The sequence below is a fragment of the Microchirus variegatus genome (genome assembly GCF_963457635.1).
Source record: "Microchirus variegatus genome assembly, chromosome: 1".
In the NCBI taxonomy this organism is placed as follows: domain Eukaryota; kingdom Metazoa; phylum Chordata; class Actinopteri; order Pleuronectiformes; family Soleidae; genus Microchirus; species Microchirus variegatus.
The window spans coordinates 47,415,910-47,430,502 of NC_139802.1; the positions used below are offsets into that span (position 1 = coordinate 47,415,910).

General features: G+C 41.0%; 1 protein-coding gene across 1 annotated transcript in view; it reads left to right on the forward strand.

Annotated features, from left to right (window-relative positions):
* Window positions 1-3,433: 3,433 nt before the first annotated feature.
* Window positions 3,434-14,593, forward strand: part of LOC310944683 (leucine-rich repeat transmembrane neuronal protein 4) — a gene marked incomplete at both ends in the record, with an annotated part of 53,367 nt that continues 42,207 nt past the window's right edge. Inside the window, 2 exons of the mRNA XM_083910490.1 lie at window positions 3,434-3,437; window positions 7,835-9,396. Of these exons, the coding sequence (XP_083766616.1) occupies window positions 3,434-3,437; window positions 7,835-9,396 (1,566 nt within the window). The remainder of the gene's footprint in view (window positions 3,438-7,834; window positions 9,397-14,593) is intronic.

Sequence of the window (14,593 nt, forward strand, 5' to 3'; positions counted from 1 at the left end):
CTCCAGTGGCCTGTAATTGGACCCCATTGATCTGCTGGGTTTATAGATCCCTATCATCTCACATTATGTAAATTATTCCATCTCCCAAGAGCATTAGCTCAACTTTTCTTGTGACTTTAATTTGGATCTGTATGGTTGTAAAAGGATCCAGGTATTAAGCACATAAATACAACAAAGTGCATCATGAACAGCTGTATTTGCCTTCACAATTACCACCTATAAGAAAATACTATTTTCTTGTTCTCCTTTTTCTTTTCTTATTTTCTGCTTTAATAACACAATGAATATTTTTGTCCAAACTCACCTCCTCTCTGTGTTTTACTCATGTGAGCTCAAATCCACCGTGACCTCATGGGCAGCTGACAGATGGCAGGACACGACCACAAACAGATGCCAACCTCTTATCTCTCTCACATCTTTGCCAAGACAAAACACATGAAGCAGGCGTGTGTGTGTGTGTGTGTGTGTGTGTGTGTGTGTGTGTGTGTGTGTGTGAATAAACGCACACACACCATAATATCAACAAATATGTCTATTGTTGTTGAGAAATAATTTACTATAAAATAAATCTACCCCATAAATCTTAACTGATACCCACACAAGGATACGAGAGCTGTACATGAAGTCTAATTATTGGAATAGAGATAGAAAAATGATGAAATAATCATATTTACAGAGTATAAATGATCATTAATGTTTAACATAATTCCAGAAGTGAACATTTGTCTGCTATCATGTTCCTCCACGTCCAAACACCTCATCTCAACCAGAGCTGCAGTGTGTGCAACACAGTCATCCAGATTGAAACTCAGCTTGGGGTAAAGGTTAATGGAAGCAACTGCAAAACAGACATTTACAACAACCACATCTACTGCTGTGCCAACCTTGAAGTTCTAACATTCTTTGAAAAACAAAAACAAACAAGAGATGAGAAATCAGAATCAGAATCAGAATACTTTATTCATTAATTATTTTTTTAATAAATTTTTTTACAAAAACAAAGTTACAAATGTGTAACCATGCTTCTCTACACATAGAGACTCAAACTCCTCCCAGTGCATATGATTTTGTCTTCATAGACTCAGTATTTAAGCTTTCCCCTGATATCTGCCTGATGATCACATTCATAGGTGAAATAGAGAAACTCAGTGTCAGGTTGAAAATTGCCTTGAGGCAGGTTAAGATTATTCTGCCAGGTTTAAGATCACAGGAAATGGAAAAAGAAAAGAGGTGTCGAGAGAACAAGTCCCAGTGTGATGTGAACATGTGGAGGACAGAAGAGAACAGAACAATGTGTCACTTTGGAGATAACCTGAAAATATCTGCTGTTGTCACAGTCGCTAAGAAGAAGAGGAACATGTTCACAGGCAAAGTCCAAACCTCCACTCGTACACTCATGGAACTGTGTACACTGTACATATATATATATATATGTATATGTATATGTATATGTACGTATATATACCCACGCATATAGTTCCACAGCCATCAATAATAAATAATGAATAATAATAAGTATAATAATGCAGACATCATGGTGTGTGTGTGTTCTGTCACTAACTAACCAGTCTGTCACTAACTAACCAGCCCATCTGTTTACCTGTGTGTATTCTGTGAACAAGTTAGAGTTTCAAAAAATTCCTTGTTCCACGACAGATATTAACTTCTGGGGTTTTTGGGGGCGGAGCTTCATTCCCACATTCACAGGCCACAGCTTTAATATTTATGACAATCTTAAAAAAGCGACACAAATATTAATACATAGCAATACACACTAAAATGCCTGTATGGTTTAATATTGAATCAACTGCGGGAGAGCTAATGCTAATGCTAATGCTACGGCAGTGCTACTGAAATTTGTGGTCATTTTCAGTGTATGAACGTTTTCCTGACCTTAAAACTGCAGTTTAATCTCAAACGTGTTCTTTTTGTTGTATCTTATAAAAATAGGTGTAATTCAGTGTTGGTCTGTTTTTCCTGTTTTTCTTCAGTCTTCTTTGTTTCAGCACTGTCAGCAGAACGGCCTCTGCTTATTGAACAGCGTTCAGAAGAAAAGTCATCGGCCAAATCGGGAGCAGATACTGAGGCTGAGCTGCTGTTTAAGGTGCTTTTAGAGAAACTGAGGCTCCATTTTGAGAAGATGAATATGTGGAAGAGTAAATACTAAAAAAATATACAAACGGAAGAGGATTTTTGTAAACTTAAACAGTGCAGATATCACTGGTATTTATGAAATACTTGCCTATTCAATGTGAAACACCATGAGGGAATTAGTGTCAGTCTTTGTTCTGCTGAACATAAAAGTCATCTGAAATAATAAGAGGATCTGCAGCTAATGAACTAGTTTTCATTTGAATTGTTCAACTTCTAACAAAAACAAAGCAACAATAGTGTGAGGTAAAATCAGCAGCTGGTGATTTGTTTGACCATTTCTTCACTCACAGATTTAACTAATGCACACATCTATCTATCTATATATATATCTATATCTATATATATATAGATAGATATAATGATATACATGGTTTTAGTTTCATTTAAAAAGAGACACAGGAAGTGAATAGAAAATATTTTCAACATTTCAGCACCAAGGACAGCTCAACATATGTGCCCAAAGCAGCAAAGGAGAAAAAGAAGATATTTAAAATAATAATAATAATAATAATATTAATTATATATCACAGAGAGATTATGTGACGCATTGGTGAAGTCATAAATGTTAGAGAACAGTTATTTCATTATAAAAATAATAAACCTCAAACAAATATTTGTCACGTCGTCTGAAAAAGCGTTTCACTGTAACACTGAAGACACTCTCGCTCTCGTGGACACTGGACTCAGTCTCACCAGAAGAGGGCATTGAGATGAGTGCGTTACAAAGTTGCTTTGACACGCAGCTTGTTTTATTTCAAAGAGACACAAAGATGGACACGTGAAGATGCGACTTGTGGATTTTCTGCCGTGACTTTTCCGTGTGCGCCATGCGTGGATCACACTGAGCATCTGCGGTGCGTGTGGACGCTGCTGCTCTGCTTCACTCTGCACATATGACAGGAATTGCTTGGATGTGGCTCCGCTGTTTTACTGCAGTATTTTCTCTGGCTGTAACTTGAAAGACGTGGACGTGGAGATGGAGTAAAGAAACCGGATTGTTCCTTCTTTATTCTGGAATTGGACGTAAATGACATTCGCTCCGGTTCAGTTTCACGGTTACGGATGCAGAACTGAATCGGATCGCGCATTCAGGTCCGGGGGAGTAACGGGCAGGTGCGCTTTGGTGTCGACGGCTGCTGGATCAGGACCAGGATAAGGACCAGGATCAGGACCAGGATCGAGACGGTACCTGTGTGTTGACAGTGCGTCATGCAGACTCGGATGTCGCGCAGCAGAAGTCATTAAAAACCTGAAGGCTGGATCTGACAGAACCGCGGTCATGGGTAAGTTCTGTTCATCTTCAATCTTTTTATGATTGCGTGGGTTGTTGTGAAATATTCTGATGACACCCACACATGCTTCATTCTCCGAGCACACTCACAAATAACGCTCTTTACAGACACACTGTTGCTACACGTCATCGAGGTTTTGGCGTCTTTTGTGAAGTGGAATCCTGAGGAATGAGACTGAATCCGCTGCTTTAGTCGCAGAGCTGCAATACAGTGTTCCCTCCATTTCATTTCCTGGCGAGGTTTGGATCATTAGAGTCTCGTGATTCTTTGCTTAAAGATTTGAACAAAAATACTGAGAAGAATTAAAAAAAAAAAAAAAAAAAGGCTGTTTGTCTAAATGAGGACAGTGATGGTGTGAGAATGTCTGTCTCACTGAAAAAGACCTGAATGCTAATCACGGTCAATGCTGGAATCCAGTCAACTTTATTAAGCGTGGTCCTGCATAATCATGGACTGTCCCTATTCTGTACGCACGAGGCCCATTGTCCAGTGTTAGTCCAGTCTGCACCCCCCCCCCCCCCCACACACACACACACACACACATCTCACACACACACACACACACACTGTCTGTGGGCTGAAGGAGTTTCTCATCAGACTGATTCTCATTCAAAGAACGTCGCGTTTTTTGCAGCTGCCAAAAGGAGGGACTCCCAAAAATCCCAGAGAAAACTGTGCATCCATGTGTCATCATCATCAACCCCCCCCCCCCCCATCCCTCTGTGTCTTCAATATTTCTGAAGCACCCCCCCCCCCCCCATGTAATATTTAAATGACCACTGGTGTTTTTTTTCTCCTTTTTTAAAATCATGTTTTTCTTATGAACACTGATTCTCAAACTTGTTTCAGTGTTATATACAGATATAAATATCTTCCGTCTGATTGTGTTGTCTGCAGTTGTCTAATCTCTTTAGTCGTTCTTAACAATTATTCAGATGGCCAAGTTCACTGTGGTGCTGTGCCATTAATTGTAAGGCCACATGATTTATCGACCCTCATTGAGTTATTGCACCGCATCAGTCCGAGCTACAACAGAACAGTCTGTAGAAGCCACTTCAGAGCCCTGTACACTGTAAAAAAAAAAGAAAAACTCAAAATTTCAAGGCAACTTGCTGCAATCAATTTTTGCGTTTACAGCCCAACAAAAGATTGTGTGGTTATTATTTTGTTATACACACTTGTAAGTTAGAGTTGTGACAACTCAAAATGTTATTTTTTGATTTTTTTTTTTTTTACATTAGCTGACCAAGATTAGTTAGCCAAACTGTTTGAAAAGAGAATTTTGAGTTGGCACAACTCTAACTTACAGGTTTGTCTAACAAAATAATATTAGATTGCATCAAGTTGCCTTGAAATTTTGAGTTTTCTCAACTTTTTTTACAGTTTATATATGGATCATCATATATATGGATCATTAAAGACATCTCCTGATCACATATCAGGACATTTTAGGAAAAACAGACACACATTTTTACGCACAGATATGTATAAACATCACAACTTTTGCCAAACACACATCTCTGTGCTGCTGTCCACAATTATTTAGCGATTACATGGTGCTGTGATCTCAGTTATCCACTGGTGCAGCTGACAGGGATGCTTTTCATGAACAGCATGCAATGCACTTATGTTTCATGGGCCATATCATTAGAGATCTGTTTATTCAGAAACAGAGCAGTATGATGATAAAATTATTTTTTTTTGAGAGCAGAAACATTTTACACATTCCACTACTTTAATAACACATGTATGCTGTGTGAAAGAATGACCACCTTTCTGCATGATGAGAAATCAAAGACATCTGAGTCATACTGGCTCATCTGAATTTTCATCACATGACCTACTGTTGGCCTCGCAGCATCACTTGCTGATGTCAGGTGAAGAGATTAGTGAGCCCTTTGAGGACAATATCTGGAAATCCACGACTTACATTTGTAATAAATGTCTTGTGAAACTCTTGGGATTCACAGATTCCTATTCTACCCACGATCATTGGGCCTGCATGAATTCAGCTGAGAGCTGAGTCTGCAGTGGAATGGACCAACTCTCAGTGTGTGGTTATTTAGAATTTGATACAAAAAGACTGTTTAGCTGTTGTTCTAAACTATTATAGGATAACATATAACTTAAATACACTGAGTTGCAATTATCAATTTTTATTAGTTTTTTTCAACAGCAAAACAAGTTATTTATATAATGTCTTTGTGCTAGTTTATTTTATATGATTATATGATTTGATTTTAAACAATTGTCACTTCACAATTTTCACAAACATAGCACATGTGTTAAAAACAGAGATTATATTGGTCACAGAGTTATTCCTGTGTAGTACCGTGTGTGTGTGTGTGTGTGTGTGTTGAAATAAGTGGGACTTGGCAGCTGTGCTGTCGCCTCAGAGATAATGGCAGACTAATAGGACGGCCTCTGCTGCTGATGCTGGATTGGGTTGGTCCTTTCTGTGTGTTCGGCTGCCGTCCAGCTTCTATGTGAAGTCAAGGCTGAGGCCAGTAGCAGTTTTGTCAATGACAGGTAACAGATAGCAATGAGCCACTTGTGTGCACTCAAAGTGCACCAGTTAGTGAGTCCATTTGCCAAGTTATTAAGCCACATTTGGTTTTATTTTAGGTCAGCAGTAAAGTGCACTTAGTCCCTCTATATGTTAGGGTTGAAAGGCTGGTGCTGAGGGCAGCAGCACAGTGCAACGAAAACCAAGCATTACACACATGCCTTCAGACCAACTCCACAGTGAGGATAAGAAATGAAGCAAAGATCCATTATTATCACACAGGACCTTGGCAAATAGCAGAAAAAAACAAATCATCTGCATTGCATAAAATATAATCCACATTTCAATCACATCATAATGGCTGCAGGATTCAAGGACATGCAAACTGCCGACATTTCAATAGGATTTGTATGAAGTTGTTCATCTAAGTAGATACAGCAGAAGAACAGTAATTGTGAAAAGTACATCAGGTAAGAGGTTACAGAGACACAAACCCCATGAGTGACACACCACTGTGTTCCTCTATGAATAAGATTACAGTAGTTTCACTTGCATAAATGCACAGATCACTCATTAAAACATATACAGAGTCAGGAATGGGAGAGTCTGACAGAGAAGCTGGGTCACTTCTAATAAAGCAAGCATATTATGCACATGGGGAATGAAAGCAGTGCAGGGTTGTCACCCCTTTCTCCTGGGATATGAGGCACATATATATATACATATATAAACATGTATTCATTCTGAACATTACACATGCTCTCTCCAGTCAACATTCCCTTACATGCATATGGAACATTACACATGGGATTTGTTATAAATCAGTATTATTTAGCTTTTTTTTCACAGCCTTTGAATCACAGATTTGTTGGCAAATTAATTTACTTCAGAAACCTGAGGAAAATAAATTGGCCACTGTCAGAAACACAGCATTGTGTGATCTCCATGTTACTGTGATCTGCACTGCAACATTTACATTAAAGCAACGCACATGCACAGCACAAATCCATGCTTTGCCATATCTGAAAGGAATAACAAAAAAAGAAGTACTCTCTCTCTCATGCGCACACACACACACACACACACACACACACACACTGAAACACACATACAGTACAACATCCGTATGGGAACAGCAGATGCTTGGCAATGAGTGAATTGACAATGTTGGCTAGCATGTGCTGTTTGTTGCCTCTCATAAAGCTATTGTATCCAGTCATTTCCAGCAATTTTGCCAAAACAAATATGGAAAACATTATCAATTTAGCTCATTCATGATATAACATAGAACATATCCTCTTATACTGTAACATAATACATTTGTTGACCATGACACGTGCCAATCTTTTAAAAGCTAATCAAAGTAAGGACTCCTTCTATACTGACATCTAAATATTATCTCATTTTTATCATAAATGTAATAAATTACAAAGTTGAGGATTTTTTCTCATAAATTGTGGATCTCTTCACTCCACCTCCTCAAGGGGAAATCAATGTATCTAAATGACACATCATTAGTGGCTGTGTAAGAGGAAACGATTTTAATGGAATCAACTCAGTCTCACCTCGGAACAAGGAGTGATATGAGGAAGCCACTGACCATTTTACCTCACCTTTAAAACCACATTTATGGGAGTAGAACAGAGAATCTACTCCCAGAAAATTAGAAAATGATATTCTCGACAGATAACCTTGGCATTCATGCAGCACTTTTCTGTCACTGTTGTGTAATTTGTTTCACATTCTCATACATGTGGAAAGCAGAGGAGTTGCCCAATGTTTGAATCCCACAAAACCAACATTGTCTTTCTCTATTTTCTCTGAATAATAATTTACTTATTACTTTACTACTTATTTAACATCTTAATTCCCCCTTCCACAGGATCTGCTCTGCGGCATCGCTGGGTGGTGGTCCAACTTCTGATGCAGGTGTGGCTGGCAGCAAATCCATCTCTCAGTGAGCGACCATGCCCCAAAAGCTGTCGCTGTGATGGAAAAATTGTTTACTGTGAGTCAAGCGCATTTCGTGATGTTCCTAAGAACCTCTCTGGAGGCTGTGAAGGTTTGTCTCTACGATACAACAGCCTTGCCATGCTTCGTGCTGGACAGTTTGTAGGACTCAACCACCTCATATGGCTTTACTTGGACCACAATTACATTGCCACCGTGGATGGAATGGCTTTCCAAGGAGTCCGAAGGCTTAAAGAGCTGATCCTGAGCTCTAACAAGATCACATCACTTCACAACACCACATTCCACCCAGTCCCTAATTTGCGTAATCTTGACCTGTCATACAACAAACTGCAAGCTTTGCAGCCTGGGCAGTTTCAGGGCTTACGGAAGCTTCTCAGCCTCCACATACGTTCAAACTCTCTAAAAGTCATCCCAATGCGTCTATTCCAAGATTGCAGAAATCTTGAGTTCATGGATTTGGGTTACAACCGCCTGCGCAGTATCACTAGGAATGCATTTTCAGGCCTGGTTAAGCTCACTGAGTTGCATCTGGAGCATAACCAGTTCTCAAAAATCAATTTCTCTCATTTTCCTCGACTTTACAATCTGCGGGCACTTTATCTGCAGTGGAACCGCATTCGCTCAATGAACCAGGGCTTGACTTGGACCTGGGCCTCCATCCAAAAACTGGATCTTTCTGGGAATGATCTGACAGAGGCAGATGCTGTTGTTTACCAATGCCTACCCAACCTGCAGACACTTAACCTGGACTCCAATAAGCTGACAAATATTTCCCAAGAGGTGGTTGACGCGTGGATCTCTTTAACTACCATCAGTTTAGCTGGAAATGTATGGGACTGTGGCACTTCCATCTGTCCATTGGTTACCTGGCTGAAAAACTTCAGAGGAGCAAAGGAGACCACTATGATCTGCGCCTCCCCTAAGAAAGCCCAGGGGGAGAAAGTGATGGATGCTGTTGAAGCTTTTGGTGTTTGTCACTCAAGCCCACTGACAACACTCACTGTGAGTCTTGCTCCAGCCCCATCTAATCTACCTGTGCAGACAGACCTTCACCCAGCCATTCTTGCATCACCTACTGGTTCTGGGAAGAGGAGAGAGGGAAACATTGGAGCTCCCACATCATCAGTAGTGACCCCACCTGTGGCACTTCCACCAGAGCAAGACATGGAGCCTGTGTCCTTCCATAAGATAGTTGCTGGAAGTGTTGCTCTTTTTCTATCTGTTGCAATGATCCTGTTGGTAATCTACGTGTCTTGGAAGCGCTATCCTAGCAGTGTCAAGCAGTTGCAGGAGCATTCAGCAACCGCTCGCAAACACCGCAAGAAAGTAAGAGAGACAGAGCGCACGCTGAGCTCTCCACTGCAGGAGTATTATGTGGACTACAAGCCCACCAACTCTGAGGCCATGGATGTGCTTGTGAATGGGACAGGACCCTGCACCTACACTATCTCAGGCTCCCGAGAATGCGAGGTATGACCCACACCATCATCACCACCACTGTAACTCTTATAAAAGCTCTGTCCACATAGTTAGTATAACTGCTTTGTTAGTCAGACACTTACACAGTAGGTTGGTAAATAAAGTAAATGTTGGAACCATTGATTATTATTGAACAAAGCAGAATGTTGCAGAAACACTTCCTGAATAACAAAGACTGTATGTTTGTCTAAACCCTAATGTCTGGTCTCATGCAAGTACAGCACAGTTCTACAGAAACACATTAAAATGAGGCCGATTACATTGATTGACACGTGTAATGTTAAGCTTCAGCCGTTCTCTTTGTAAGAGAGACATTTGTACATCAGTATTTACACATTTTATCATATATATCATATATGATTTTCTCTTTTTTGATTTTTAGTTGCTGCAGTCACATTTACCTGACATATAATTTTCCCACCTGGATGATCAGGTAGCCAATACTAAAAGGCTCTAAATAAAGAAGAACGTGTATATACATATGTGTGTGTGTGTGTGTGTGTGTGTGTGTGTGTGTTACCGGCCCTCTCATACACAGACTTGTTTCCAGACCTGGCGTTTCCTTGGCATGTATTTGTGGTGAGTTATCTCTGATAGGATGACTAGAGGCAGCAGTGAGGAGTAGGAGGAGGGATCCTTCCTCCACATGCTTTTTCATTTCTGTTAGTGATTGTCTGACTCTCTCACCTGGTGACTGCAGTGCTGTGAATGTTTAATTGTGATGAAGGAGAACGTAAATTTCAGTGATTCCATGGAATTATGTGCTTGTCACATGACCTGTTTATGACCCATTAACCTAAGAGCCCAACAGAATACTTACAGTGACGCGTTATTTCCTCAACACATATTTGATCCTGAAGGTTTTAAATGAAAATATGAGCTGTTGATCTCAGTGTGACTCAGAAGGTCAGTGGTTTGATCCTTAGCTCCTCCTGTCCTCATGCTGAGGTGTTACTCCTGACATCTGTGCTGACTGTATGTGGAAGAAGAGCTGGATGTGTGTGTGTGTGTGTGTGTGTGTGTGTGTGTGTGTGTGTGTGTGTGTGTGTGTGTGTGTGTGTGCGTGTGTGTGTGTCAATGGTTGAGTGGCAGAATTGTAAAGAGCTTTATGTGGTCATCAATACGAGACTTGTTACACTTGTTAATTACAAGATGACAGTCAATTGCCATGTTGCACTGAATGCAATTTATTATGCATACTTTCAAAATATTATTATTATAAAACTGATTATTACTTAAGAGTCAAGTGGAATTTGTGGCTGTGGGTTGGTCGACTGTCACACTAGGTGATGAGAATAAAAAGAAAAGTGTTTCACATTTCAAAGCATAAAAGGACTGTCTTTCTGAATGATGCTGAGTTAAATTCCTGTAGCCTCCTGCCACCGTGCTTGGAATATTATCAGAATCACTGTGAATAGTGCGGACACTTCCTGTAGATGTCATCAATGAAAGGTCCACCTTCTGTGAAAGGGAACACAGTCTCTCTTGAAGTAGAACCTGGGTTATTGTAACCTTTCTGTCTGTCTTGACTAAAGTTTACAATTTAGCTGATTCTTTTCTACTGCGAGCCAAATACAGCAGGATTTAAACCAGACGAAAAAGAGCAAAGGCCATATCAACATTAGAGAGACAGACAGCAGACTGTTTTTGCAATTCATCAATAAACATAGGAACTGTGGACACAGACTGACAAAATAAGAATATCTGTTATGCTACAATCACAGCTAAGTTGGACATTTATATTGAACAGGAAAAAAAACAATAAAAGCTAACCGAACCTTTTCATTAAGAACACTGAACCATGCCAATGAAAAATATTTGATCAGTTGGTCATACGTACATTTTCTGCTTCTTTCACTTTGCCTCTGTAAAGAAAATAGGACTAAAGCCAAAAGCTGTTAATACAGAAGTTCAACTGTCAAGACTCTGGGTTTATTCATACATGCAGCTGATAATCTGTGTCTATGGGCCAATTTCTTTTCATCACACACCTTTAGGGGTTAGATACTGTTAGTTTTAACCTACTTAGATTTAGTCTTCTTTCTTATAGCTATATTATGTATATTTTGTGGAGGAGAAATTTGAGGACAGTTTTGTTTCTTTTCTCTTCTACCATTGTCTAATTTTAAAACATTACAGGGAATGAGACAGGGCCTATCACTCAGCAGTGCACAAAGCCCTGAGTTCATCTGAGAATGTGTTGCTTGTTTGCTTGTTTCTGCTTGTTGTTGCTGTTGCAGGAACATAAATCACTCAGCAGTTTGTAGAATCACCTGGTTGACTTTTCTCCGTCTCTCAGCCTCATCGTCTCTCCTCAAACATAAAGCCATAGCAACACAGATGACTTCATCTCTCCTTACTCCTCTTCTGTCACTCTCACCATGTCTTTCATTAAGATCTCTGCCATCACAATAACTCAGCCTGGACCTCTACACATCTGCTCCTCCCCTTCTCTCTACTTGATATGATGGTGAAACCCCTTCAGTCCATTTCCTGGAGGAATCTTTATTTTCCTCTGTCAGTTTCCCACATAGAGGAATTTATCAATTGCTTTTCTTTTGGATTTTTCCTTGACTTCTTTACTTATAGCTGTAATCCTCATTCATAGTCCTGGACTATAGCTGTAATCCTCATTCAAATCCTGGACTATAGCTGTAATCCTCATTCAAGTCCTGGACTATAGCTGTAACCCTTGTGCAGGTCCTGGACTATAGCTGTAATCCTCGTGCAGGTCCTGGACTATAGCTGTAATCCTCGTGCAGGTCCTGGACTATAGCTGTAACACTCGTGCAGGTCCTGGACTATAGCTGTAACCCTAGTGCAGGTCCTGGACTATAGCTGTAACACTCGTGCAGGTCCTGGACTATAGCTGTAACCGTAGTGCAGGTCCTGGACTATAGCTGTAACACTCGTGCAGGTCCTGGACTATAGCTGTAACCCTGGTGCAGGTCCTGGACTATAGCTGTAACCCTAGTGCAGGTCCTGGACTATAGCTGTGACCCTGGTGCAGGTCCTGGACTATAGCTGTAATCCTCGTGCAGGTCTGGCACTTGGCTTGATCTTGAGACTGGGCCCTTCAGGATGTCTGTCAGCTCTTTGGTCCATGATCATCTTTTGAAAATGAAAGAGATCAAGATCTCATCTTCTTTTTCTTCTAAACGCATGTATGTCAGCTGATCTTCTACATGTCTGTTAAATTTTGAGTCATCTCTTCTTTTGATTGCGACTGACATTTTCCAAACCACATTCAGCCACTTGCTATAATGTCACACTGCATATGGCTGCATTTGAATTAATTATGTTCCCATTTCAAGACATATGACTCATCTGATGCAAAAAAAGAAAAAAAAAAAAAGAAAAAAGCCCAGCTTAGAACTACACAAGATCATCGTCAGCTTGTTTTTCACTGGGTTAGTTAGTGAGTGACAGAAGTTTGTGTTAGACATTGACACTACATTATCTGTGATAATATTAAACAAATGATCATTTACATATGCATTGTTGATTGAAACCAAAACAAGCCGTTTGAACAAAGTGATGATTAACTTGATTATTACATGATCATTTGCAGCTCTTCACTCAAATATTAATGTAGATTTAAATGTGATTCAATCTGGTACAAACATCTGGTCAGTGAAACTGGTTTGTATTTATTTCTCAATAATTTGACAAATATAAAAAATGGTTATCAACAATGATAATAAAATCAACAAAATGTGCTAAATATGTAAAATTTTAAACATCACCCTCGTCTTCTGCACTTGATACTTGAATTAAATGCAATTGTTTAGAACAATATTTATTTTACTTTATTATTTTACATACTTTATTTTAATTTAACCATTAAAAAGAGAGTATTTACTATAACTAACAAACGAAAGTTACGAATGTAACTACGGTTCTATGAATCCTGGATGACCGCCAGAGGCGGTGCTTAAAGCACTGGATATCTCCACCTCGCGCATGCGCATTTCGAGTACCTAATATCAACATAGTCACTTGTGACCCTCCCCGTGACACCGGGAAGGCTATAACTTCCGGTGTCATCGGAGGCTCAGTTCCTTTAATCTTCTCGCTGCGCATGTACCGTCTTGCACTTTGTGCTGAGAGAAAAAGGAAAACTTAGTTTACAGCTGGCTGCGTGCAGCTTCGCGACGACAGTCAGAGCCGCGGGGAACCCGTCCTCCAGAGGCTGTGGCCAGCTGATCATCTGAAACCAGACGACAGAAGAGAGTAGCAGGTCTGTGTCGGTGTTTGTTGGCGAAGGCAGCGTGTTCGCGCCCTCTCCCAGCGTTCGCTGTCCTCATTGCTCTCAATGTTTGGGTGTTTATCGTTGGTGTGTTAGCCGTTAGCTTTGCTCGGTTCTAAAACACCGGTCTGTGTATCTTACTGGGACGGTAGTGTTCTCGCTCCCGCCTCCAGTAACGCTATCATTTATTGTTTCTATTGGCAGCAGCGCTTACGCTCGGCCTGATTGATATGCTTTATCGCCGTAGTTATTGGTGACGGCGGTGTATTCGCTAGCCCGCTCCCAGCGCTCATAGCATTTTGCTCATAGCATTTAACCCGTGCACAACCTCTGTTAGGGCCACTATGACACACAAACAGCTGCTCCGACCGCCGTATACCGGCCGTAGCAGCAACATAAGCTTCTAGTGCCCGGACCGGGCATAGCAGCTCCGACCTACCCTCCTCAGACAGGGAGCCAAAGCGTGCGAGCTGAATAGGCTGGTTGAGATGCGTACGTGAAAGCACCTTGGGCAGGAACGCCACAATCGGCCACAGGACCACACCTGAACCATCAGGGTTCCATCGCAGGCAGGTATCAGCCACTGACAGGGCATGTAACTCCCCGACCCTCTTCACGGAGGTAATGGCGAGCAGAAAAGCAGCCTTCATAGAAAGCCATTTCAGCTCCACTTGGGTCAGAGGCTCAAAGGGAGGTGACCGCATGGCCTCCAGCACCAGGGGCAAGTCCCATGCTGGAGCCCTCAGGGTCCTTGGAGGACGCAGCCTCAGCGTCCCTTTAAGGAAGAGGGACACCAGTCTGTGGCACGCTACTGTAGAACCCTCGACCAATTCATGTCTGGAAGAAATAGCAGCTGTATAGACCCTCAAAGTGGAATGAGAACGACCACGATCCAGCAGAGACTGCAGAAACTCAAGAACAGTCGCCACAGAGCAACGC